This window comes from Taudactylus pleione, unplaced genomic scaffold (genome assembly GCF_031769625.1).
Source record: "Taudactylus pleione unplaced genomic scaffold, aTauple2 ptg000910l, whole genome shotgun sequence".
NCBI classification, from domain to species: domain Eukaryota; kingdom Metazoa; phylum Chordata; class Amphibia; order Anura; family Myobatrachidae; genus Taudactylus; species Taudactylus pleione.
In genome coordinates this window covers 93,625-119,340 of record NW_028285311.1, presented here as the reverse complement: position 1 = coordinate 119,340, position 25,716 = coordinate 93,625, and the positions used below count along the sequence as shown (strand labels likewise).

The 25,716-nt window shown below is 46.2% G+C and overlaps 1 protein-coding gene across 1 annotated transcript in view; it reads right to left on the bottom strand.

Moving 5' to 3' along the window:
- Window positions 1-2,927: 2,927 nt before the first annotated feature.
- The window catches only part of LOC148473805 (uncharacterized), a 70,342-nt gene continuing 47,553 nt past the window's right edge, over window positions 2,928-25,716 (bottom strand). Inside the window, 1 exon segment of the mRNA XM_088459440.1 lies at window positions 2,928-4,291. Coding sequence (XP_088315566.1) covers window positions 3,590-4,291 — 702 coding nt within the window. The 3' untranslated portion in view covers window positions 2,928-3,589.

The following is a 25,716-nucleotide window of genomic DNA, read 5'->3' as shown; positions in this document are numbered from 1 at the left end:
CTCTCCATCCACTACCCATTCCTACCCAACCATGGACCCATCTTTCCATGGATTTAATCACAGATCTTCCTGAGTCTAGGGGGTGTATGGTTATTTGGGTAGTGGTGGATTGTTTTACCAAGATGGCCCATTTTTGTCCTTTGGCTCGAATTCCATCAGCCCCCAAATTAGCACAAATATTTATTAAAGAGATATTCCGTCTTCATGGATTTCCTTCTGAGATAGTGTCTGATCGGTGTGTCCAGTTTGTTGCTCGTTTTTGGAGGGCCTTATGTTCAACATTGCTAATTAAATTACAGTTTTCTTCTGCATATCATCCTCAGTCAAATGGACAAACCGAAAGAGTAAACCAGGATTTGGAAACTTTCTTGAGAATGTATATTTCCTCTTCTCAAGATGATTGGATGGATTTTTTGCCTTGGGCTGAGTTTGCCCATAACTTTCATTATTCATCTGCTATAGGTGTAAGTCCTTTTTTCGCCAACTATGGTCGGCATCCCTGAGCTTCAATCAATTCCTACAGTGGACATTCCAGCAGCTAAAGCTACTCTCCAACATTTTTCTGGAATGTGGAGACAGGTACATAAGTGTCTTAGGAAAGCCTCTCATAATTATAACATTTTTGCTGCTAGAAAACGTTCGGTTGTTCCTAAACATTCTGTTGGGGATCATGTCTGGTTGTCCACTAGAAATCTTCGACTTAAAGTACCTACTATGAAGTTTGCTCCCTGGTATTTGGCCTTTTCATATTGTAAAAATTATCAATCCAGTAGCATGTAAGTTACAGTTACCTCCAACCATGCATGTACCTAACTCCTTTCATGTCTCCTTGCTTAGACCATTGATTCTTAATCGATTTCATGACAGCTTGCCTAAAGTACCTCCCATAACAACTTCTGAAGGTGTGGAGTTTGAGATCGATAAGATTCTGGATTCACGTAAGCATCAAAATCAATTGCAATATCTCGTAGACTGCTTATTATTTGAAACCTGATTCCATTTAGGTCACATGTTCTGAACTTCCTATGGATCACAGACCTCTAGTATAAAGCCTGTTACTGTGTCTCAGTGTCTGTGCAACATTACTTTCAGGTCTTTCTTGGACTCCTGCCAGATCCCCGCTGTGCCTGTGGTTTGCTGTGGACTTTGCTATCTCTGCCCGTGTTCCGGTTAAACTTCTGATAGTTTACCAGCCGCACTACAGAGCTCAGCATCGCCATTGCCTAAGTATTGTTATTCTGCTCTATTGCTGTGGTTCCATTCCTTGCTGCATTATTTACTCTGCCTGTTGTCTTCTACTTCCGTGGACATTGTAGTTAACTTTGCTACAGTTGTCAACTGCACCGTTATCGTCGCCGGACCCTTAGTGCATCGTGGGGCTCAACCCCGCTCTGGATCCTCATCACGCCACAGGGCTCAACCCTGCTCCGGACCCTCAATACATTGCGGGGCTCAACCCCACTCCGGATCCTTGTCACGCTGCAGGGCTCAACCCTGCTCCGGTCCCTCAGTGCATTGCAGGGCTCAACCCTGTCCCGGATCTTCACTATATCACAGGGCTCAACCCTGCTCCGACCTTCACTACATTGCAGGGCTCAACCCTGTCCCAGATCTTCACTACATCACAGGGCTCAACCCTGCTCCGACTTTCACTACATTGCAGGGCTCAACCCTGTTCCAGATCTTCACTACACTGCAGGGCTCAACCCTGCTCTGGATTTTTATCACGCTACACGGCTCAACCCTAGTTAAGGTCCTCTATGCCATCCTGAGGTCTTAGCCTCATATTGGACTCGGGGTTTCCCTACCACATTAGTTCTTGTGCATCAAAGACTTTATTTACATATACAGGTTTGCTCCTATATTAATTACTGCATATTTGAACCCCTGTGTTGTTGGGACTTTATGTGAAACATTGCTATATATTTTTGCCTGTGAAAAAATTCTATTTACTTTTATTCCGTGCTACTGAGATTTTATGAAAAGGTCATTCCTAAAACCACCTTAGTTTATAGTGCCCAGTAGGCCCGACTCCTTCCAGGAGTCTCAAGTGTCGGCAGCCGTGACAGTGGACCACGTGATTACTCGGCAGTCACCTGCTCTCATAGGGTAGAGATGGCAGTCTCATCCAAGTGAGTAGACAGAGACGCTCACATTATACTTGGATCCCAGAGACAGCACCAGTCCTTAAAACAACTAGGAGATGGAGAATTGGGTGATCACCACATCTAATTATTGGGGTAAGCTACCTGGAATACACATCCATTACCTCTGTATCTCCACATACACACATTGGAATACATGTTAGAACTTTGTTACTATTCAGTGAAGATAATATTTAACAGAGAAGTGTCTCTTTGTCACATGTATCAACATCTTCAATTGACTGTACATTAGTTTCCACTGTTGGGAACTCTGGTGATGCCTTTTTGGACATAAAGAACATCTACACGTTAATACCTCACCATATTGAGTGGATTTTAACAAGGGTTCTTTTTGTGACAATTATTGCATAATTATTGTCTACATTTGTGTATTGTTTATGCTATTTTATATTTTTGATGCTGGGACCCATGCATTTAATGTCCTTTAACCTATGATTATTTTAATAAATTGTATTAATTTTTTTCATGGTATTTGCACTATATTATATGGATATAGCAGTGCAGATTTTATATAGTATTATTGCAGGTCAGTGGTGCTGATGTCTGATCTCCATTGTTTCCTCTTGGCACCAGCCATGCCTGTTATTACATCACACCCCCGCCAGTGATGTCACACACATCCCCTTACTAGCGCTGCCATAGACACTAGGGACAGTTTTATAACAAGACTATATCACAAATCTAGCCCTGAGTGATTATAGCCCATTAATGTAACAAACATAAAATATAAAGTGATATAAAAGGTAGAACAATAACACTACAAGATGTTAAACCACATTTATTAGTCTACCAGTACATATAGCATCATCCTCTGTGCTCAGGAGAGGGAGCGCGGTCCTATTATAGACACAAATATAATCAGACTCCACCCAGAGCGCCAGGAACACCCACATATAGGACAGTCCTTATCCCTCACATTTGTGGTGTCCTGGTGATGGCGCCACTAACCGAAGAACAATTTGTGTTGGTCTCTTTATTTCTGGAAAACAAACCTATGACATCACAGTGATCATTTATGACATCATGTTTCTCTGGGCACCTGGCATCCTTGTATATCACAGGTTATTGCAGGTGGGGGAAGAGGCTTATAGCAGGAACGTGTTTGTCAGGTATTTAGACCCAATGTCACATTACAAGTCACTATGAATTTACCCCAAGTCCCTGGAGCATGGTCCATGTTCTCGTGCACTCTTATGCTATTTTGGGTGATACAATTCCAAAAGTGACCATACACGCTGCATAGTGACAATGAGTGTATATTATCTTGTGAGAGATTGAAGAGCCCATCTCAGCAAATTAGGCATGAGATTTGCTCTTTAGATAAAATATTTTCACTCTCAGACTTTCCCATTTAAATGTGTGTGAATAATAATCCGCAAGATCTGACTTTAATGTAATTTCTCTCAATCAGAGCATGTGGCCTCTCACCTGTGTGACTTCTCATGTATAACAAGATGTGATTTCTGTCTAAAACATTTCCCACACACAGAACATGGAAATGGTTTCTCACCTGTGTGAGTTCTATGATGTTTAACTAGATCTGGTTTCAGTGTAAAATATTTCTCACATTTACTGCATTAAAATGGTTTCTCACCTGTGTGACTTCTCTGATGTGTAACAAGATTGAATTTATAGGTAAAACATTTCCCACACTCAGAGCATGGAAATGGCTTCTCACCTGTGTGACTTCTCTGATGTCTAACAAGATCTGATTTGTGTGTAAAACATTTCCCACACTCTGAGCATGGAAACGGTTTTTCACCTGTATGACTTCTCAGATGTCTAACAAGGGCTGATTTCAGTGTAAAACATTTTCCACACTCAGAGCATGGAAATGGTTTCTCACCTGTGTGACTTCTCTCATGTATAACAAGATGTGATTTATGTCTAAAACATTTCCCACACTCAGAGCATGGAAATGGCCTCTCACCTGTGTGACTTCTCTGATGTTGAACAAGATGTGATTTATGTCTAAAACATTTCCCACACTCAGAGCATGGAAATGGCCTCTCACCTGTGTGACTTCTCTGATGTGAATAAAGAACTGATTTATATGGAAAACCTTTCCCACACTCAGGACATGAAAATGGCTTCACATATATATTAGCAGGTTGATGGGTAATACGCTTTGTTTTCTTTGTAGAACACGTGGCATTTATATTATTGGGAAAAATATTATCTACTCTGAGAGTTGTAATAGATATACCGATATCTGAGTTATCAGGAGAACATGACACATGAGAAGAATGAGATGACATATCTATACTGTGGAGAACTGGAGAATCCCGTCTGATGTCATCTTTTATTTTAGAATCTGGAGATATAATTAGATGGTCCTGCGATATATTCCATCTGTTACTTCCACCTGTTGGGAATATAATAAATGTACAGTAATATTAATGTTTTAACAAAATAAGGTTAATATAAAAAAACCCTCTAAGTGATGAATTTAAGACGTTTAAAAAGGTACAATTTGTAACTAACATTTCTCAATCTGTGCTCTCTCTCTACATGTGTTTGTTTGGTACATATTTATTTTTAATAGCTGAAGTGCCTGTGCAAGAGCTTAATTTGCAATGTGAAAGGAGGATGTGAATATGATTAAGCTGAAATATGGTTTAAAATAATAAAACAATTGTTTGCATAATATAAAGGTGAAATAAAATACTGCTGCCTCCAGGACGGCAGAAGAGGTGCGAAATATCCAAGAGCTATAATGAAAGAAAAGCTGTAACTGCAAATGCTTACCACGCCTGTGTAATAGTCCCATTACCACGCCAGTGCAATAGTCCCATTACCACGCCTGTGCAATAGTCCCATTACCACGCCTGTGTAATAGTCCCATTACCACGCCAGTGCAATAGTCCTATTACCATGTCCCATGACCACGCCTGTGCAATAGTCCCATGACCACGCCTGTGCAATAGTCCCATGACCACGCCTGTGCAATAGTCCCATGACCACGCCTGTGCAATAGTCCCATGACCACGCCTGTGCAATAGTCCCATGACCACGCCTGTGCAATAGTCCCATGATCACGCCTGTGCAATAGTCCCATGACCACGCCTGTGCAATAGTCCCATGACCACGCCTGTTCATTAGTCCCATGATCACGCCAGTGCAATAGTCCTATTACCATGTCCCATGACCACGCCTGTGCAATAGTCCCATGACCACGCCTGTGCAATAGTCCCATGACCACGCCTGTGCAATAGTCCCATGACCACGCCTGTGCAATAGTCCCATGACCACGCCTGTGCAATAGTCCCATGACCACGCCTGTGCAATAGTCCCATGATCACGCCTGTGCAATAGTCCCATGACCACGCCTGTGCAATAGTCCCATGACCACGCCTGTTCATTAGTCCCATGATCACGCCTGTGCAATAGTCCCATGACCACGCCTGTGCAATAGTCCCATGACCACGCCTGTGCAATAGTCCCATGACCACGCCTGTGTAATAGTCCCATTACCATGTCCCATTACCACGCCTGTGCAATAGTCCCATGACCACGCCTGTGCTATAGTCCCATGACCACGCCTGTGCAATAGTCCCATGATCACGCCTGTGCAATAGTCCCATGACCACGCCTGTGCAATAGTCCCATGACCACGCTTGTGCAAGTCCCATGATCACGCCTGTGCAATAGTCCCATGACCACGCCTGTGCAATAGTCCCATGACCACGCCTGTGCAATAGTCCCATGATCACGCCTGTGCAATAGTCCCATGACCACGCCTGTGCAATAGTCCCATGACCACGCTTGTGTAATAGTAATAGTCACCTCACCACGCCTGTGTAATCGTCACATCACCACGCCTGTGTAATAGTCACATCACCACGCCTGTGTAATAGTCACATCACCACGCCTGTGTAATCGACACATCACCACGCCTGTGTAATCGACACATCACCACGCCTGTGTAATCGTCACATCACCACGCCTGTGTAATCGTCACATCACCACGCCTATGTAATACGTTACCACGCCTGTGTAATAGTCACGTCACCATGCCTGTGTAATAGTCACATCATCACGCCTGTGTAATAGTCACATCATCACGCCTGTGTAATACGTTACCACACCTGTGTAACCGTCACATTACCACGCTTGTGTAATAGTCACATCACCACAGCTGTGTAATCGTCACATTACCACGCCTATGTAATATGTTACCACGCCTGTGTAATAGTCACGTCACCATGCCTGTGTAATAGTCACATCATCACGCCTGTGTAATACGTTACCACGCCTGTGTAACAGTCACATCACCACGCCTGTGTAATAGTCACATCACCACGCCTGTGTAATAGTCACATTAAGGCTCTGCATGTTCTCTGCACATTTCTAGCAGAATTAGTTTTCTTTCTGGGTCTGCATGAGACTCACAGGATTGTAGAGCCGGGCTCTGGTTTTATTAGTGTCACAGAAAATGAGAGATATGGTAAGAGCTTACCCTTGTTATCTCTCTTTCTTCAAAATCCATAGGGTCCACAGGGTCGACCTTGGGGTATAGGTTGGGAACCAAATCCGGCCACCACGCAGTTAAAGCTTTCAGCTCCCAGGATGCACTGGATCCACTCTCCCTATAACCCCGCCCCCAAGCCAGAGGCACCTCAGTTTGCAAGTAGCCAAAGGCCAGAGGAGGAAAGAAAGAGAAGTCTGGAACACTGAAGAACCATACTCAGAGAAGGAGATGGGAAACCAGTGACCAGTAACACAGCTCATATGAAGCCAGGTACGTCAGGGTGGGTGCCCTGTGGAACCTATGGACTTCGAAGAAAGAGAGATAACAAGGGTAAGTTCTTACCATATCTCATTTTCTTCTTCAGGGTCCATAGGGTTGACCTTGGGGATGTCCCAAAGCAGTCCTTATAAGGGTGGGGATGCTCCTGGAGAATCCATCGCCCAAAGGAAGCATCCTGAGAGGCAAAGGAATCCAATGCATAGAACCTTAGAAAGGTTTGGACAGAAGACCAAGTGGCCACCTTGCAAGGCAGAACAGCCGAGGCGTCACAGCGAGCCACCCACGAGGGGCCCACAGCCCGAGTAGAATAAGCATCAACAGAAACAGAAAGGCCTTCCTATGTGTAGGCCCCTGAGATAGCCATACGAAGCCATCTAGCCAATGCTTGTTTATTGGCCGGCCATCCTTTCCTGTGAAATCCATAGACGACAAATAAGGAGTCTGATTTCCTGAAGGAACTTGAATGGACCACGTAGATCCTGAGAGGCCGGACCACAGTCAATGAGGCCAGCCCAGCTGATAGGACTGGAGACTGAAATGTCGGTACAGTAAGTTCCTGAATAATATGGAACTTAAAAACCACTTTAGGAAAAAACACAGGACAAGTGCGACTCATAACCCTGTCTTGGTGAAATATCCAGAAGAGGGAGCCACATGAGAATGCTCCCAATTCCGACACTCTCCTGGCAGATGCAAACGCCATAAGAAAGAGTCTAAGCCATAAACCACGTAAGGGCTATCAAAACTAGTGGTTCAAATGGAGGTCCCAGGAGGGCATGAAGAACCAACGGCAAATCTCCAGGAGCCCCTAGGGGGGATAAAGGGAGGTAGAATCCAGAAAACACCGTGAAGGAGGATCTGGATACCCGAGAGTTGGGCTATTCCACAACCGAACCATACTGAAAATGCAGAGACCCGCACTTTCAGGGAGGCCAGGTGGAGGGCTTGACCCAAGCCAGCTGGAAGGAATGCCAGAACTTCTGGAAATCCTAAACACCTAAGGATCGTAGCTACAGGTACAATACCATAAGAATTATGTATGCCATATTCTGTGGTAGATCCCAGCAAAAGCTGGCCTAGATGCTCTAAACATCCCGATGACAGAGCCAAAAGAATACTTAGGACCACAGTAGGGATGCAGTCAAATACAAACGATCCAGGTCCAGGGAAAGGCAAGGACCCTGAGACAACAGTTCCGGATATTGAGGCAGCAGGAACAGTGTCGATGGAGAGACTCCGAAAATCTAAGTACCAGAGATGTCTGGGTCAATCTGGAGCCACCAGCAGGACAGTATCTCTGTCTCGATTGAACCTCCAAAGTACTCGAGGAAGGGAGACCGAAGGAAACAAGAACACAAATTGGAAGGTCCACTTCACTGACAACGCGTCACCAAAGGTTGCTTCAGTACCTCTAGTTCTGGACCCTAACACCGGCAGTGTGTGATAGAGTCAGGAGGCCATGAGGACCACCTCTGGAAGGCCCCCTCTGCTCACTAGTAGTTGAAACCTCTCTTGGAGAAGAGACCATTCCCCGGGATGCATGTTGTGATGGCTGAGGAAGTCCCCTTCCCAATGGAGAACTCCCGGAATGAACACTGCAGAGATGGCTGGGAGGAGACCCTTGGTCTATGTCAGAATGTATGACATTCCTGTCATTGCTGCCCAACTACGAGTGTCTCCTAGATGTAAGCCACTGTTGTGACATTGTCGGACTGAACCTTTACAGGTTTACCGTGAAGTGTGTGTTAGGCCAGAGCAAGGGCCCAAGACAGCTTGAAGTTCCAATAAGTTGATTGGCTGGGCAGAATCGACAGACATCCAACTGTCCCAAAAGGAATGTGCACCAGTCACTGTGCCCCAGAGACTGGCATCTGTTGTAAGGATTACCCTAGATGAGATGGCTATAGCCACCCAGATAGAGACAGACACACCTCCGGAGAGAGCATCATCGTCTGAACAGTGATCCGATGGAGAAACCTGTTCCATCTGGAGAGGATCAGTTTTGCAAAGGCCTGGACTGAAACTGAGCATATTCCACCATTCGGAAGGTAGATACCCTGGATTCCAGAACCCGCATTACAGAGTATAATGACACTTGGCTGTGGAGACCTCCGCGCACTCGTAGTTGAAGAGTGGAGATCTTGTCTGACGTCAGAAGGATTCTCCAATTCTGAGAATCCAGCAGGGCTCCCAGATGAATCATACCCTGGGAGGGATTCAGGGAGGACTTTTTACCAGTTGAATTACCATTTGTGCTTGTGAAGGAAAGCAATGGTTAACTGGAAATGGCTTTAAAGTACCTTGGTGATCCTGCTAAGAGCAGGCCATCCAGATACTGGAGTAGTCGGATACAGTGAACAGGTGGCTGTCATAAAAGCCATAAATCTGGTAAATCCCTGTGGGGCTGTGGACAGTCCAAAGGGCAGAGCCTGAAAATTGGAAGTGTTGCTGTGGCACAGCAAACCTTATCCAACACTGATGAGAGGGCTCTATAGGTACCTGTAGGTACGCGTCCTGAATATCCAGCGATACCATAAAAGTCCCCAGGTTCCATAGCTCGGATGATGGATTGTAGGGGTTCCCTCCTGAACCTAGGCACCTTTAGGCATTGGCTTAGGGATTTGAGATAGAGGATAGACCAATGAGGACCATTCGGCCTCTGCACCAGAAAGAAAATAGAATAACCAGTCCCTCGCTGAGATAGTGGGGCTGGCATAATTATCCCTGCTTACCGCAAGGACTGTATAGATTTCTGGATTTGTAAGGCCTTGTTCGGGTCTGAAGAAGGGCCTGTGTAGCAAAACATGTGGGGAGGCCGCCTGAGCAATGAGAGGGTGTACCCGTGAGAGTCTTCAACTCTTACCCAAGCATCCGTGGTGACTTGACACCAGCATTGGGCGTACTGAAAAAGTCGGTATCTCATTCTGGGATCCCCCAGATGAAAACCTGTCCTGTCAGGCTGAAGGTTTATCCTTAGGTATAGAAGCAGGGCGTCTGGATGTCCAGGTCTGCTCGGTACCGGGTATGGCTGCCCTCGTGGAGGCCGACAGCCTAGGAAAAGACTGGCCTTTAGGTTGTCCCTGAGGACAAAAAGACTTAACAGATTTAGTCCGAGGCCTTGTAGTGGGAGTTGTTGAAAGCGGAAATTTGCCGTTAGTGATACTGCCAATGTTGCTACAATCTGGTCAAGGTCAGGACCAAACAAAATCTCCTCAATATAGAGTATCCATTTTTAAGGCCTATCTTGGAGTCCACCTCTGCCTTCCATGAGTGCAGCCATAGGGTATGGCAGCAGATAGTCGCAGCCAAAACCCTGAAGGTTAGGACACTGGCATCCAATGTTGTTACTCCAATATATGAAACTGCATTTTTTATGTGAGCAACAAAAGACATCTGATCCCCAGAAGTTTTTGAGGGAAAAAGCTCTACAAATGCATCAGCCCAGCACTCAATAGCATTAGCCACCCATGCGATAGCCATGGTTGGACGGGCAACAGCCCCTGAAAGCGAGTATATTGATTTCAGGTAAAGTTACTACCTACAGATCCATAGAATCCGTCCGGGCAGGGAAGGGAGGCGTAGTAGCGCTCTTAATCAGACGAGTAACATGAAAATACACCCCAGGAGGTGATTCCTATTATTTGTAATGACCCTCAGGGAATGGGAAACATGAGGCCAAACGCTTTCTGATACCTCTTATCTGGCGATAGCCAGCCTACCGCCATGTGATCCACCCGCTGGTCAGAGAAGGGGATCACAGCCGAAGACACTTAATGCTTAAACTGAGGGTGATTTGATTTAGGTGCAGGATTGACATACTCTATAACTAGAATGGACTTGACCACCAGCACCAAAGCAGGGATATTAATACTGGATTTAGGCTCCCCCTCGTGTGAGAGGGATAGGAGTCCAGCAGTGTACACTGGGAAGTAACCTCTGGGCGTTTATTACGCCATTTTGTGTTTCGTAGAAACAACATCCACCCAGGGTGGCTGTTTTGGTAATCCCTGCCAGGGAAATGACAGACTGTTGTGGAACCTGAGGGAATTGCATGTACTGTGAAAAACCCTGGTATGAAGCGACAGTCTGTGTCACAGAGGTAAAGTGCAAGAACTGCTAGATACCCTGAGAGGGAAGGGTAGCATGTTAAGTTAACCCCAAGTGGGTTACAACTATGGGGGCTGCCAGGCGATCTGCAATGGAGGCCAGGGTCTTGAGGAAGAACCTGCCTAAGGGGGTCCTTTAAGGGGCCCGGCACCTGATGGCACCTAATATATAACCCTTTCTGATTCAAATCCTCCGTACTCACAGCTGCAGCACATGACTTGCAGGATAGCAAAAAATGGGTGCAGTATATCGTGCTCCATTTTCTGGTCAAACAATCATCATTGTGGAAATATCAAGCAGCGCTATACTGGTCCTGACTGGCGCTAGGATTAGCTGCAGGGACCCATTATCACCGTATGCAACACACAGTTCCATCTAACATATGGCAATGTGCAGCACACAACAGTATGTGACAAACCTCACAAATATTGACAAGTATATATATGTGAGGTCTCAGAACCACCCTAGGTACACCTGTATTAGGGCAGATTGTAAAGAAAAGGGATAGATATATACTGACAGTGGAGAGAATAAGGCACAGACAGTCAGCGCTAGCATAAGTCACATACAATGCAGAAATATACAGTGATCGGGTTAAGCAAAAAAAAATGTGGGTCCCAAGGACCCCTCACTTTAAAAAATTTGGATCCTACTCCACAGTTTCCGGGTCCCATCACAAATTATGGTTTTGAGCTCCCCATATGCCATGAGACAACCCCAAATGCCCTACACATACTGTACACTATGGAAAGTCAGTCACCAAACACCCCTTAATCTTCCCCATCCCATTAGTGTCATCATTGGCATCTCCCCCCAGCCCCCATGGCCATGACAGCACCCAAATCAATAAAACTTATGAAATGAGCACAGACTATATGGGGTTAATGTATACAGTATGCAGTCGGGAAGCCGGCGGACCTTATACCGACAGCCGGCTTCCCGACTGACATGTCCCGGCAAGTGTCAAATGACAGGCGTCGCTATCCCGACGCCTGACATTAGACCTACGCCGGGAGCCTGACGCCCAGCATCCCGATCGAAGGGACGTTGGTGGGGTTTTAGGGTTAGGTTAAGGGCTCCCGGGGGGGGACTTAGGGTTAGGCACTCCCCCAGGAGTTTAGGTTTAGGCTAGGGCGAGGGAGGGTTAGCGTTAGGCACCCCCGAGGGGGACATAGGTTTAGGCAGCGGGGAAGGGGGGGTTAGGTTTAGGCACTTAGCGGGGGGATTAGGGTTAAGCACTTGGGGGGGAGGTTAGGGTTAGGCATCCCTAAGGGAGGGTTAGGGCTAGGGGGTAGAATAGGTTATTTAATACTTACCTTCTGACGATCGGGATTTCCTCCTGTGTCAAGATGCTGCAGTCAGGATTTGAACCATAATGATTCCATGTATACAGCTGTTTTTCACAGAAATCTCCAGCAAGTGCTAATTAGCACTTCATCATTATTATCAATGAGGACTACGATCTGACCTCTATGTACTAAACTCCAAAAAGCAAAACTTTTTGGAGTTTAGTCCCGGTAGTTTACACTATCTCCACATGGTGTAAACTACTGTAAGCCTATGAGGGCTCCAGATGCAGGAGAGAGATCTTTCAATCTCTCTCCCCCGCAGCCCCCGGTCGGCTCTGGTAGCTGACACTGTGTCCATGCGCAGTGTCAGCTTTTCCCGGGGAAGTCTTTCACTTCTGTGAAAGACTTCTAAAATTTGTCAGGTGTATAACTCGCAGGGACAGCGGTTACCGCAACCACTGTCCCTGTGAGTTCCCCTTAGTGCATAGCCTGGCACACAGGGATGTGGGGATGCCCTGTGCTGTGTGGCACGCAGGGTTGTGGGGATAGCCCATGTGGCGGTAGAGAGAAAGTTGGGATGCCACACTATATAACACAATGAAAGCTGGCCAAGACCAGATAAAGCCTTCGGAGGGCATGGGGCACTTAAGACGGGGGCCTCTCTCTCTTGTGAGCGATTTCCCCCTGGCTGTGCCAGTTGTGTGTGTTCCGCCTCCTCCCACACCTCCATGAGGTCCTACCTGAACTCCTGCAGGGGGGGGCAGACTCCGGAGCCTTCTCTTGGGCAGCGCTAATGCTGCTCATCTCCAGCCTCTGTCCCCAGCAGCAGAGCAGTAAACGTTGGGCATGCTGCTGCTGGCTCTGTAGGGTGGAGAAAAGAATCGTTCCTGGACAGCAGCAGCAGAGCTGGGTTGGAGCGAGGGCCGACAACAGAAACTTTGGGGCACATCACACTAATTTTTCTTGTCCCCATCTCATCCCTCCCCACTTGGTACAAGCTGGTTGGCTTGAGTCTTTTCCTACCTCTGCAATGGGGTCTCTAAAGAAATGGATCCTTCCTGGTCAGATGATGGCTTCAGATGGTATGCACTATTTATGTAGACAATCGCATGGGCCAGAAGATGCCTGTTTAAGTAGGAATATTACCAATGTCGTCATCATCATATAACACAGGTTGTATGTTTTTTGTTTTTTTAAATTGGTGTCTTAATGAAGATTATTGTGCCACAGCCTCTTCCCTCCTGTTTTTTCAGCTGTCTCATCCTACTATGTCTCTCCAGCAGCCTCAGTTCCCCATCTCTCCAGCAGCCTCAGATCCCTATCCCCGTCTCTCCATAGCCACAGATCCCTATCCCCCTTCTCTCCATAGCCACAGATCCCTATCCCCGTCTCTCCATAGCCACAGATCAACCTATGTCTCAGACACCCTCTCCACGTGTCTAACCAGCAGCTGAACCCCCCCCCCACACCTGTCTCTGCAAAATCCATAGCACCCCCTTGTCCCTGTAGAAGCCTTGGCCCACCTGAGTCTTTGCAGCAGAAGTCAGAGTTTCCCAAATAAATGTTCCCAGCAGCATGCCGGGCACCTCCCCCACACCCCCATCTCTCTGCAGGAGCAGCCACAACCTCCCCGTATTTCTCCATAACCCCACACTCACCTGGGCTGCATCTTCTGCTTACTCCTGCAGACAGCGGCGACAGGCTCCTCACTTGCTGATCTTCTCCCAAGCAGTGCGCGGACGTCGTGACGTCACTCGCACTGCGGCCAAAAAAACAACAACTTTATTGAGCCGGCCGGGAGAGATACCAGTGACAATGAAGCAGCGTCGCGGATCCCACACAGATTGGCTGGCACTGTCGCTGGTCGGGGGGCCTCCTGAGAGAGGGGGACCTGAACACTGCTCGGCCAGACCCCGCCAGCAACCTCCCTCCTGATCCCGAGCTGACTGCCGGAGAGGTCACTAACTCACAGCTGGCAGCGGCAGCAGGCTCCATGGACACTATAGAGGCGGCGCGTCAGGCTGGCAGCAGCTCCCTGCCAATCACAAGCCAGGACGGGAGTTTCAGCCAATCAGAGGTGACCAAGACCATGCTGTTGGCTGCCAACCACATGTAGCAAGAGCAGCAAAGGCAGCCCAGCACTAAGTTTGGTAGGGTATATGTAAGTGACACGGACAACGCGTCGGACGGGACCCGCTCCTTTTTTAAATCTGAGTCCCTTTCTGCCTGTAGCGCATAAAAACGCGCTATAGCGCATATTTTGCGAACACTGATATATACATAAACATTACATATAATATACTACAAATGTCGCTACATTCAACTGCCCAGATTCAGTGTCTAGGAATGCTATAGCGCTGTGTACACGCACCCAAACGGCCAGGTACGCAGGGGGACTGGGCTCACTGTTATCCTAGGAGTTCTGCTGCTGCACCACAGAGAAAATGCCCACCTGGAGACCTCAGAGGAAGCGCGGCCCGCGGAGGAATGCAGCTCAGGGACGCCAGACCTTACGATGGAAAGGCGCCCTGAGCTGAGGGGAGGAGCCGCTAGACAGGGAAGACTGCCTCCCCTGGCTAGCAATTAACCCCTGGGACACCGTTTCCCGCTGCCGGCATAACTCCCTGGTGGTCTAGCGGTCACACGGGGGATGCCTCTGCAGAGGGGGAGCCCGCTGCCGCTATCGCCTCCAGTCGGTCCTCAGAGACCGGAGGCAGCGTCTTACCTGATCCCCGCTGCTCCGGCAGCAGTCGTGGGAGTCCCCAGAGCCCGGCTAGTACAGACTCTGGGGTCCCGCCACAATCCCCAGATCTGTACTGGCTTATTTTATTTAAAAGAGTTTTAATTTATTTTATTTATTTTTCACTACTCTTCAGAGCGGCAGCATCAGACTATCCATTGGACGTCCAAGATGCCACCGCTCTGAAGAGTAGTGAAAAATAAATAAAATAAATTAAAACTCTTTTAAATAAAATAAGCTTAGGAGCTGCTAAGGGTGACCCGACTCCGGCAGGGCACCAACTAAAATTGAGGTGCCTCTGCCTTGGGGGCGGGGTTATAGGGAGAGTAGACCCAGAGCATCCTGGGAGCTGAAAGGTTTAACTGCGTGGTGCCCGGATTTGGTTCCCAACCTACACCCCAAGGTTAACCCTGTGGACCCCCTATGGACCCTGAAGAAGAAATATATTTAAGTGACTGTTAAAGTGAGACATATTTTATTGATATTATGTTGATATTTACATGTTGCATTATATTGTGTTATTGTAGGTAAAGGTTTTACATCCTCTGTAAATAAATGCACTAATAACTTATTACATATAATATCTTGTACTAATGAAAGTCCCTTTTGTTAGGGCACACCCAGGGATCCACATAAACTAGAGTCTGGCTAAAGAGGTCGTCACCTATAGCAACTGCCTTTCCCATAGATATTTATATTCTCACAGATACTTGGATGTCTCCAGGTCTTATACTCAAGATAGTAGGAGCTTATGATGGAAACCAGGTGGCAGCAGAGAGTAAGCTGGAGTGGGAAACAGGGTGCAATGAAACCGGAGCCAGATGACTGGTGCTGAGAACCAGGAGGCAATAGCTGAGATCAGGGTCAGCAATCAGGAGAAGAATGAAACCGGTACTGAGCTTGAAGATCAGGAAATCAGGACAGGAAGCAGGGACAGGGTGCAGGAAGGTCCGGATGTTTAGGAACAAGCAGGAGGCACACAAAGGCAGGAACAGGTGCAAGGGGAGTCAGGATTCCAGTAACAGACAGGAGGTATCAGGGAGCAGGTCAGCACCAAGGACAGGATGCTATAACAGAGAGGTTATGTCCTCACTGCCTCTTACATAAACAGACACCCAATCAGCATGCCCGCTGGGACAAGCCCTCTAATCTGCGTAAATCCACTGTAAGGGAAAACAGCCAGACAACAGCCGGGACCAGAAGGCAGTGCGGCTGACATGATGATATCATGCAGCGTCCTGGTAGCCTAGCAAAGGCCAGAACAAGGTGGGGCTGTGTGAGCGGTTGCAGAGGTTATATGAGTTCAGAGGATATATGATGAATATACAGCACTATGCTAGTTTTAGGCAGGTGTGGAAAAAATGCTGCAAAGTAAGAATGATTTCACAAATATAAGTATTAGTTTATTTTTATCAATTAACAAAATGCAAAGTGAATGAACAGAATCTAAATCTAATCAATATTTGGTGTGACCACCCTTTGCCTTCAAACTGCATCAATTCTTCTAGGTACACTTGCACACAGTATTTGAAGGAACTCGGCAGGGAGGTTGTTCCAAACATCTTGGAGACCAAACCACAGATCTGTGGATGTAGCTTGCTCAGATCCTTCTGTCTCCTCATGTAATCCCAGACAGACTCGATGATGGTGAGATCAGGGCTCTGTGGGGGCCATATCATCACTTCCAGGACTCCCTGTTCTTCTTTACGCTGAAGATAGTTCTTAATGACAATGGCTGTATGTTTGGGGCCGCTGTCCTGCTGCAGAATATATTTGGAGCCAATCAGACGCCTCCCTGATGGTATTGCATGATGGATAAGTACCTGCCTGTATTTCTCAGAGATGATCATTATCACCTGTTGGTATTATTGGTTAATCATACACCTGACTATAATCATACAAAATCTCTGACCTTGTGCAAGTGTACCTAGAAGAACTGATGCCGTTTTGAAGGCAAAGGGTGGTCACACTAAATATTGATTTGATTTAGATTACTGTTCATTCACTTTGCACTTTATTAATTAATAAAAATAAACTAATAACATTTCTATTTCTAAAAGCATGCTTACTTTGCTGCATTTTTTTTCCATACCTGCCTAAAACTTTTGCACAGTATTGTATATGGAGTTTCACCCAAAACTACACACACACGTTCTCACTAGGACACCCTGTAAAATACAAATAACAAAGCACAAACAGCTATTACCAACAGTGACCAAGGATCTAGGCATTCAGATGCATCATTTGAAGTTTCCAATCAGATCTTGTGAATGGTGATTGCCATGTTTTTGGACCTGTTTTATTGACTGTATTATAATTTCTCTATGACGTGGATCATTATAATCCTGTGTTTCAAATACACACACACATGATGTGAGGGGGAGAGCAGGAGTATAATAATGGCTGATGTATCCTGATGTATGAGATACACCAGAGAGTGTGGGGAGGAGACTGGTCAGATCTCTGGGCTGGTAACACACAGTGACATGATGTGAGGAGGAGAGCAGGAGTATAATAGGGGCTGATGGCTCCTGATGTATGAGATACACCAGAGTGTGTGGGGAGGAGACTGATCAGATCTCTGGGCTGGTAATACACAGTGACATTATGTGAGGAGGAGAGCAGGAGTATAATAGGGGCTGATGGCTCCTGATGTATGAGATACACCAGAGAGTGTGGGGAGGAGACTGGTCAGATCTCTGGGCTGGTAACACACAGTGACATGATGTGAGGGGGAGAGCAGGAGTATAATAGGGGCTGATGGCTCCTGATCTATGAGATAAACCAGAGAGTGTGGGGAGGAGACTGGTCAGATCTCTGGGCTGGTAATACACAGTGACATGATGTGAGGGGGAGAGCAGGAGTATAATAGGAGCTGATGGCTCCTGATGTATGAGATACACCAGAGAGTGTGGGGAGGAGACTGGTCAGATATCTGGGCTGGTAACACACACACACATGATGTGAGGGGGAGAGCAGGAGTATAATGGGGGCTGATGGCTCCTGATGTATGAGATACACCAGAGAGTGTGGGGAGGAGACTGGTCAGATCTCTGGGCTGGTAACACACAGTGACATGATGTAAGGGGGAGAGCAGACGTATAATAGGGGCTGATGGCTCCTGATGTATGAGATACACCAGAGAGTGTGGGGAGGAGACTGGTCAGATCTCTGGGCTGGTAACACACAGTGACATGATGTGAGGGGGAGAGTAGGAGTAATAGGGACTGATGGCTCCTGACTCCCCCACTGAGCAGATACATTTTCCTCATTAGTTTGTACTGACAGAGAAGGGTGTAGGATTAGAGATTGCTGTAGTGACTGAACAAGAAAAATACGCAACTTTTTCTGTAGTAAGTGAATATAACTCACCTGTGCTGATATCTGTAAGTATTTCCTCCTCCTTATACTGCTGATCACCCCTCACATACGTCTCTTCTTCTCCCTCTGTATCTACTGCTTTATTATCAGTCACATAAGTCTCTTCTTCTTCTATATCTTCTGTTTTATTATCAGTCCCATACGTCTCTTCTTCTCCATCTGTATTTTCTGCTTTCAAAGCAGTCACGTACATGTCTTCTTCTTCTTCTATATCTTCTGCCTTATTAAGAGTCACATACGTCTTTTCTTCTATATCTTCTACCTTATTATCAGTCACATACGTCTCTTCTTCCCCCTCTATATCTTCTGCCTTCATATCAGTCACATACGTCTCTTCTTCTCCCTCTATATCTTCTGCCTTCATATCAGTCACATACGTCTCTTCTCCCTCTATACCTTCTGCCTTCATATCAGTCACATACGTCTCTTCTTCTCCCTTTATATCTTCTGCCTTCATATCAGTCACATACGTCTCTTCTTCTCCCTCTATATCTTCTGCATTCATATCAGTCACATACGTCTCTTCTCCCTCTATACCTTCTGCCTTCATATCAGTCACATACGTCTCTTCTTCCCCCTCTATATCTTCTGCCTTCATATCAGTCACATACGTCTCTTCTTCCCCCTCTATATCTTCTGCCTTCATATCAGTTACATATGTCTCATATTCTCCCTCTGTATCTTCTATCATAATATTAGTCAGCGCTATACACTAAACAGAAATAGTTTTTAATTTTAGATTTCATTAATAGACATTAAACAGTAGGATATCAGTGTATAACACACACAGCTTTAGACCCTACATTTCACCCACCTGATGCTCCTGTGGGATCTTGTGATTCTCCTCTGTGTTACTGTATACTATCCCATTCCCAGCAGTCATCTCTCCAGTCAGCAGCTTGTTGGTGAGTTCCAGTATCTTCTGGTCATTGTGTCTCTCATGTATCAGTGAGTGAGGTGATGGCACCGTGATGGAGCTCTGGGTCCTGCTCAGTCCTCCTGATAAACAGGGACGGCTGCTGAGTGTCTCACCGTCACCGGATGTCTTCTTCACTACTGTGTAATCCTGTGTATTGGAGGAGGACATCAATGAGAAGGTAAATTAAACCTAAATGGGACTGTTTATTCAAGTGATCACTTTGCATAATATACAAGAAGACAATTTTACAAATACATGTCTTGCAACAATCTAGTATATACAGGAAAATGTACAGTATATAATATCTCCTGCTGCTACATCTTTGTGTCAATGACAGAAAGAAAATAACATAATATGTGAAATGTAATAACTCCCAACTACAGTCAGGACTGATACCAAGGACTGAGAACAGCTGCTCTGAGCGATCTAGGTCAGAGTGATGTCACAGTGACCCTCCCAGATCTCGTCACCTCCCAAATCACATACCTGTATCATTAATATAGATGTAAGTGATGTCACTGTGACACCACCAGATGTCCTCACCTCCCGAGTCATGTCCCTGTATTATTATAGATATAAGTGATGTCACTGTGACACTCCCAGATCCCCTCACCTCCCCAGTCATGTCCCTGTATTATTACTATAGATATAAGTGATGTCACAGTGACACTCCCAGATCCCCTCACCTCCCCAGTCATGTCCCTGTATTATTACTATAGATATAAGTGATGTCACTGTATAACTCCCAGATCCCCTCACCTCCCCAGTCATGTCCCTGTATTATTACTATATCCTCTCACCTCCCCAGTTAGTACGTAGATGATCTCCAGGGTCAGATGTAAGATCCTCTCAGTCCTGTGACTCTCGTCCTTTTCCATCCTCAGTGAATCAGTGAGAATACAGAACGTGTGATGTGTAATAAAGACTCTGGTTCCTCACAGCAGGACTGTCTAGGAATAAATAGAATATAATACACATCACAGAGAACACATGTAACACAGTCAGATATGTAACACTGAGTGACCAGTAAGTCTCCCCTATCCCCTCAGCCATAGAGCCCTGGTCAGTGTCTGTCAGAGGTCCCTGTGACCCAGCCCCATAAGACTTCTCAGAGGCCGTTATACAACACTGTACTGCATCAATGCTCCTCTCCTGGCCGGAGGTCTTATTCCTCCCAGACACAAAATCAGATGCTCTTTGCACCACTGTAAATAAGCTACATTGGTGTTAGGACACAGGACCTCATTCAGAGGCGGTCGTTAGATGCAAGCGGTCGCCCTGAATTAGGGCGGCCGCTTGCATACTGAACGACCACCTCCTTGTCGATCGCTAAGCTGTGGGTTAACACCCACAGCTCTAGCGACCGACATGGGTGATGGTCGCGATGGTCAAGACCATCGCAACTTACGACCAGACCCTAAGGTTGGGTCTGGGCACTCGTAAGCCCCAGGGAGCTTCCTGCTCTGATCGAGCAGGAAGCTCCCCACTGACATCACGCCTCCATTTGGGCAGGCACGCCCCCTGCCCGCCCACCAAATGGGGAGAGCTGTCAATCACCATCGACTGCTCGCCCCATCTGGTGCGAGACCCTTAGCGACGGCGCGCCCGTCGCTAGCCGGGTCTCGCGCATGCGCACGACGGAGCCGGCTTCATCGTGCGCATGCCCAGTGGGGCAACATCGAGTCGGTTGCGAGCGCTTAGCGCTCGCGACCGACTCTGAATGACCCTCACTGTCCTTTATTTTGAATCTGGCCTGCAGCACCTCTGTGCCACCAGAAGTGCTGCTGATGTATTCTGACATTGTCTCCTCACATGCAGGAATATTACTCCCCTGTTTAACCACCTGCACCTGTCTCAGATACTATTTATTCCTGCCCCTCACTATGCACCCTGCTGGTTATTGACTGTTTTAAATGGATTGTACTCCATGGCCTGAACCTGATCTCCTGTCTACTGGACTTCTGCAAAATGCAGCTCCACTGCTGTCTGTGAGTCTGTCTCATCTACTCTGCAGCTTTTCGCCTTTGCTTGTACCCAGTCTGTATATCCCCAGCCTATAATATGTGCAGCTAAAGCCAGCTGGGCCTCTGCAAGCTGTCCCTCCTATTACTGCATGTGACTCTGACTCACCCACTCTGCAGTATATGGTTCTTGTTTGTATCCAGTCTGTATATCCCCAGCCTATACTATGTGCAGCTAAAGCCAGCTGGGCCTCTGCAAGCTGTCCCTCCTATTACTGCATGTGACTCTGACTCACCCACTCTGCAGCATATGGGTCTTGTTTGTATCCAGCTTTGCAGACCCTCAGGTTTCTGTTACCCCCAGTTCCCGTCCGGTTCATGTATCACTCCTGGATTCTCTGCATTGCCTGCACTATGGTTTTGTTTCATCAACAATTTATATTTCACTATGCTCCTGACTCCACAGCTGTCATTACAAGTATCCAGTTACATAACAATGGGACAGAAACAGGGCTTTCCAGATCATTTGTTTTCTGTTTTAATGTCACCCTAGAAACAGACAATGTCAGACCCTATAATCACATAAAATATAAATTACACAAATGACACTATTCACTCTATTTCCTAGAGATATACATATTACATACATGCATACATACATAGAAATAACATCCATGCATAAATACATATATAATCAGAATGGGGCATTGCTAAGGTTTTGTCACAAGCTCTGGGAATGATTCCGGAACTCCCCCATAACTCTCTCCTGGGATATCACCAATATGTTATTATTACTCGCACATATATATGACACACTACTCCATTATAAAGACTCCCGGTAGCTGAGCTTTACAGCTATATGCTACTTATTGCACTTTTATATGCCACAAATACATTACGTGTTATCATAAGCAAAATACATAAAAAAATCAGGAGTCTGGAATCTTTTTATAGCAGCTGTGAGGAACACAGACAGGACCTGGATCGTTCAGAGCAGCTTTGAGTAACCCAGATAGGACCTGGATCGCTCAGAGCAGCTGCGAGGAACACAGACAGGACCTGGATCGCTCAGAGCAGCTGTGAGGAACACAGACAGGACCTGGATCGCTCAAAGAAGCTGTGAGGAACACAGACAGGACCTGGATCGCTCAAAGAAGCTGTGAGGAACACAGACGGGACCTGGATCGCTCAGAGCAGCTGTGAGGAACACAGACAGGACCTGGATCGCTCAGAGCAGCTGTGATGAACACAGACAGGACCTGGATTGCTCAGAACAGCTGTGAGGAACACAGACAGGACCTGGATTGCTCAGAGCAGCTGTGAGGAACACAGACAGGACCTGGATGGCTCAGAGCAGCTGTGAGGAAAACAGACAGGACATGGACCACTCTGAAAAAAACTAATCTGGAAAGAATAAATTGGAGATCTCAGAGAGACAATAATGATTTTTTCACTACAGAGACAATGAGGCCGATTCAGAGTTGGGCGAAGAAGAGCCCACAGCTGGTCTATCGGTACTCGCCCATGTGTGACTATATCCAAATGGTGCTACAAAGCCCTTCCCTGGTGTATATCTGTGCGTCCGAATGAGCCAGGACTGAGACACTCAGTATGACCATCCATAGGCGCTGTAATACTGCCTGGGGTGTCTTTAGACGCCGCCATCGGTTGCACCAGACCTATGGTGGGGCAGATTATCATCTCCAATTTGAGCGATTGAACATCTATGTATGCAAACCCCTCAGTCACATGCCCACAACACTCCCATGACACGCCCACAGCGCTCCCATGACACACCAAGAGACGAGGAATGATACTGGAGAGAAAATAAGAAAATAGGTACTGGAAGAAAGAGAACGAAGGAAAGAAATAGGAAGGAAGATATTGGATAGAAAATACAAAGTGGAAGGAAGATACTGGAGTGAAGCTACCTAGTGGAAGGAAGATACTGGAGTGAAGATACCTAGTGAAAGGAAGATACTGGAGAGAAGATACATAGTGGAAAAAGATACTGGAGAGAAGATACATAGTGGAAGAAGATACTGGAGAGAAGATACATAGTGGAAGGAAGATACTGGAGAGAAGATACATAGTGGAAGGAAGATACTGGATAGAAGATACATAGTGGAAGATACTGGAGAGAAGATACATAGTAGAAGGAAGATCCTGGAAAGAAGATGCATAGTTGAAGGAAGATATTGGATAGAAGATACATAGTGGAGAGAAGATACTGTAGAGAAGATATATAGTGGAAGGAAGATACTGGAGAGAAGATACATAGTGGAAGGAAGATACTGGAGAGAAGATACATAGTGGAAGGAAGATCCTGGAGAGAAGATACATAGTGGAAGGAAGATCCTGGAGAGAAGATACATAGTGGAAGAAGATACTGGAGAGAAGATACATAGTGGAAGGAAGATACTGGAGAGAAGATGCATAGTTGAAGGAAGATATTGGATAGAAGATACATAGTGGAGAGAAGATACTGTAGAGAAGATATATAGTGGAAGGAAGATACTGGATAGAAGATATATAGTGGAAGGAAGAAACTGGATAGAAGATATATAGTGGAAGGAAGAAACTGGAGAGTAGATAGATAGTGGAAGGAAGATACTGGAGAGAAGATACATAGTGGAAGGAAGATACTGGAGAGAAGATACATAGTGGAAGGAAGATACTGGAGAGAAGATACCTAGTGGAAGGAAGATCCTGGAAAGAAGATGCATAGTTGAAGGAAGATATTGGATAGAAGATACATAGTGGAGAGAAGATACTGTAGAGAGGATATATAGTGGAAGGAAGATAATGGAGAGAAGATACATAGTGGAAGGAAGATACTGGAGAGAAGATACATAGTGGAAGGAAGATCCTGGAGAGAAGATACATAGTGGAAGAAGATACTGGAGAGAAGATACATAGTGGAAGGAAGATACTGGAGAGAAGATGCATAGTTGAAGGAAGATATTGGATAGAAGATACATAGTGGAGAGAAGATACTGTAGAGAAGATATATAGTGGAAGGAAGATACTGGATAGAAGATATATAGTGGAAGGAAGAAACTGGATAGAAGATATATAGTGGAAGGAAGAAACTGGAGAGTAGATACATAGTGGAAGGAAGATACTGGAGAGAAGATACATAGTGGAAGGGAGATACTGGAGAGAAGATACATAGTGGAAGGAAGATACTGGAGAGAAGATACATAGTGGAAGGAAGATACTGGAGAGAAGATACATAGTGGAAGGAAGATACTGGAGAGAAGATACATAGTGGAAGGAAGATACTGGAGAGAAGATACATAGTGGAAGGAAGATACTGGAGAGAAGATACATAGTGGAAGGAAGATACTGGAGAGAAGATACATAGTGGAAGGAAGATACTGGAGAGAAGATACATAGTGGAAGGAAGATACTGGAGAGAAGATACATAGTAGAAGGAAGATACTGGAGAGAAGATACATAGTGGAAGGAAGATGTGCCACCACTGAAGAGATGAACAAAAAGAAATAATAAGCAATCTATCTGATCAAGTGCTCAATAAGGCCCAAGTACATCTTCTCAGCCAAGGATTATCTGCTGCTGATTGGCTGCCGGTCCGTGAGCTCCAATTGGCTCACGAACGGTGACTATTTGATTGACAGTGGTGCTTTTAGCAATGCATGCAGGGTAGCTGGGCCGCGTCACCGGAGACATGCTGTGCTGCGGCCAATCTCTGACAGCCTGACAGGGATTGGCAGCGGCACAGCGCGTCCCCAGGGACCCGGCTCTTTTTTAAAAGTGAGTCCCGAGGCCTTAATACCGGGTAAAATATGCGCTATAGCGTGTATTTGCGATCACTGCATCAACCAGACACATCCCCTGGTGTTACTGTATAATGGGCCAGATTCAGCACAGATTGCAAGTCTGCAAACGCACGCACCCGGCCGCTGACAAATTATGCAAATGAATGTGTGATCGCAATGCCACCGCAGCACAAAATGCAGACGCCCAGCGGTACATAATGCCGCCCCATTACCTTTACTTACATCCACAATGCCTTGTAAGACAGCGAAAACATTGGTAACATCGAGAACCATCGGACACATACGCACAATAGTGGTTGACCAGACCTCACTCACAAATTGCTAAACTTCCTCTGTGCATCTAGTGCTCAAACTGCGTATGTCGTCATAGGGGCTTATTTATGCATGCCCCTGTAATGGCATCACCACCCACAAACAGCACTTCCTGTCACTCAATGCTGGGTCTGTGTATAAACTGTGATCGCTTCCCTGGTCGCAGTGGCTAGCTCGTGCAATGCGATGCATATGCATGTGCATAACACAACAATCGGCCGGGTGCATGCGAATTAGTACTTATGTTCCTTGCTGAATCAGGCCCAATGTCTCATTCCCAGCAGTCACC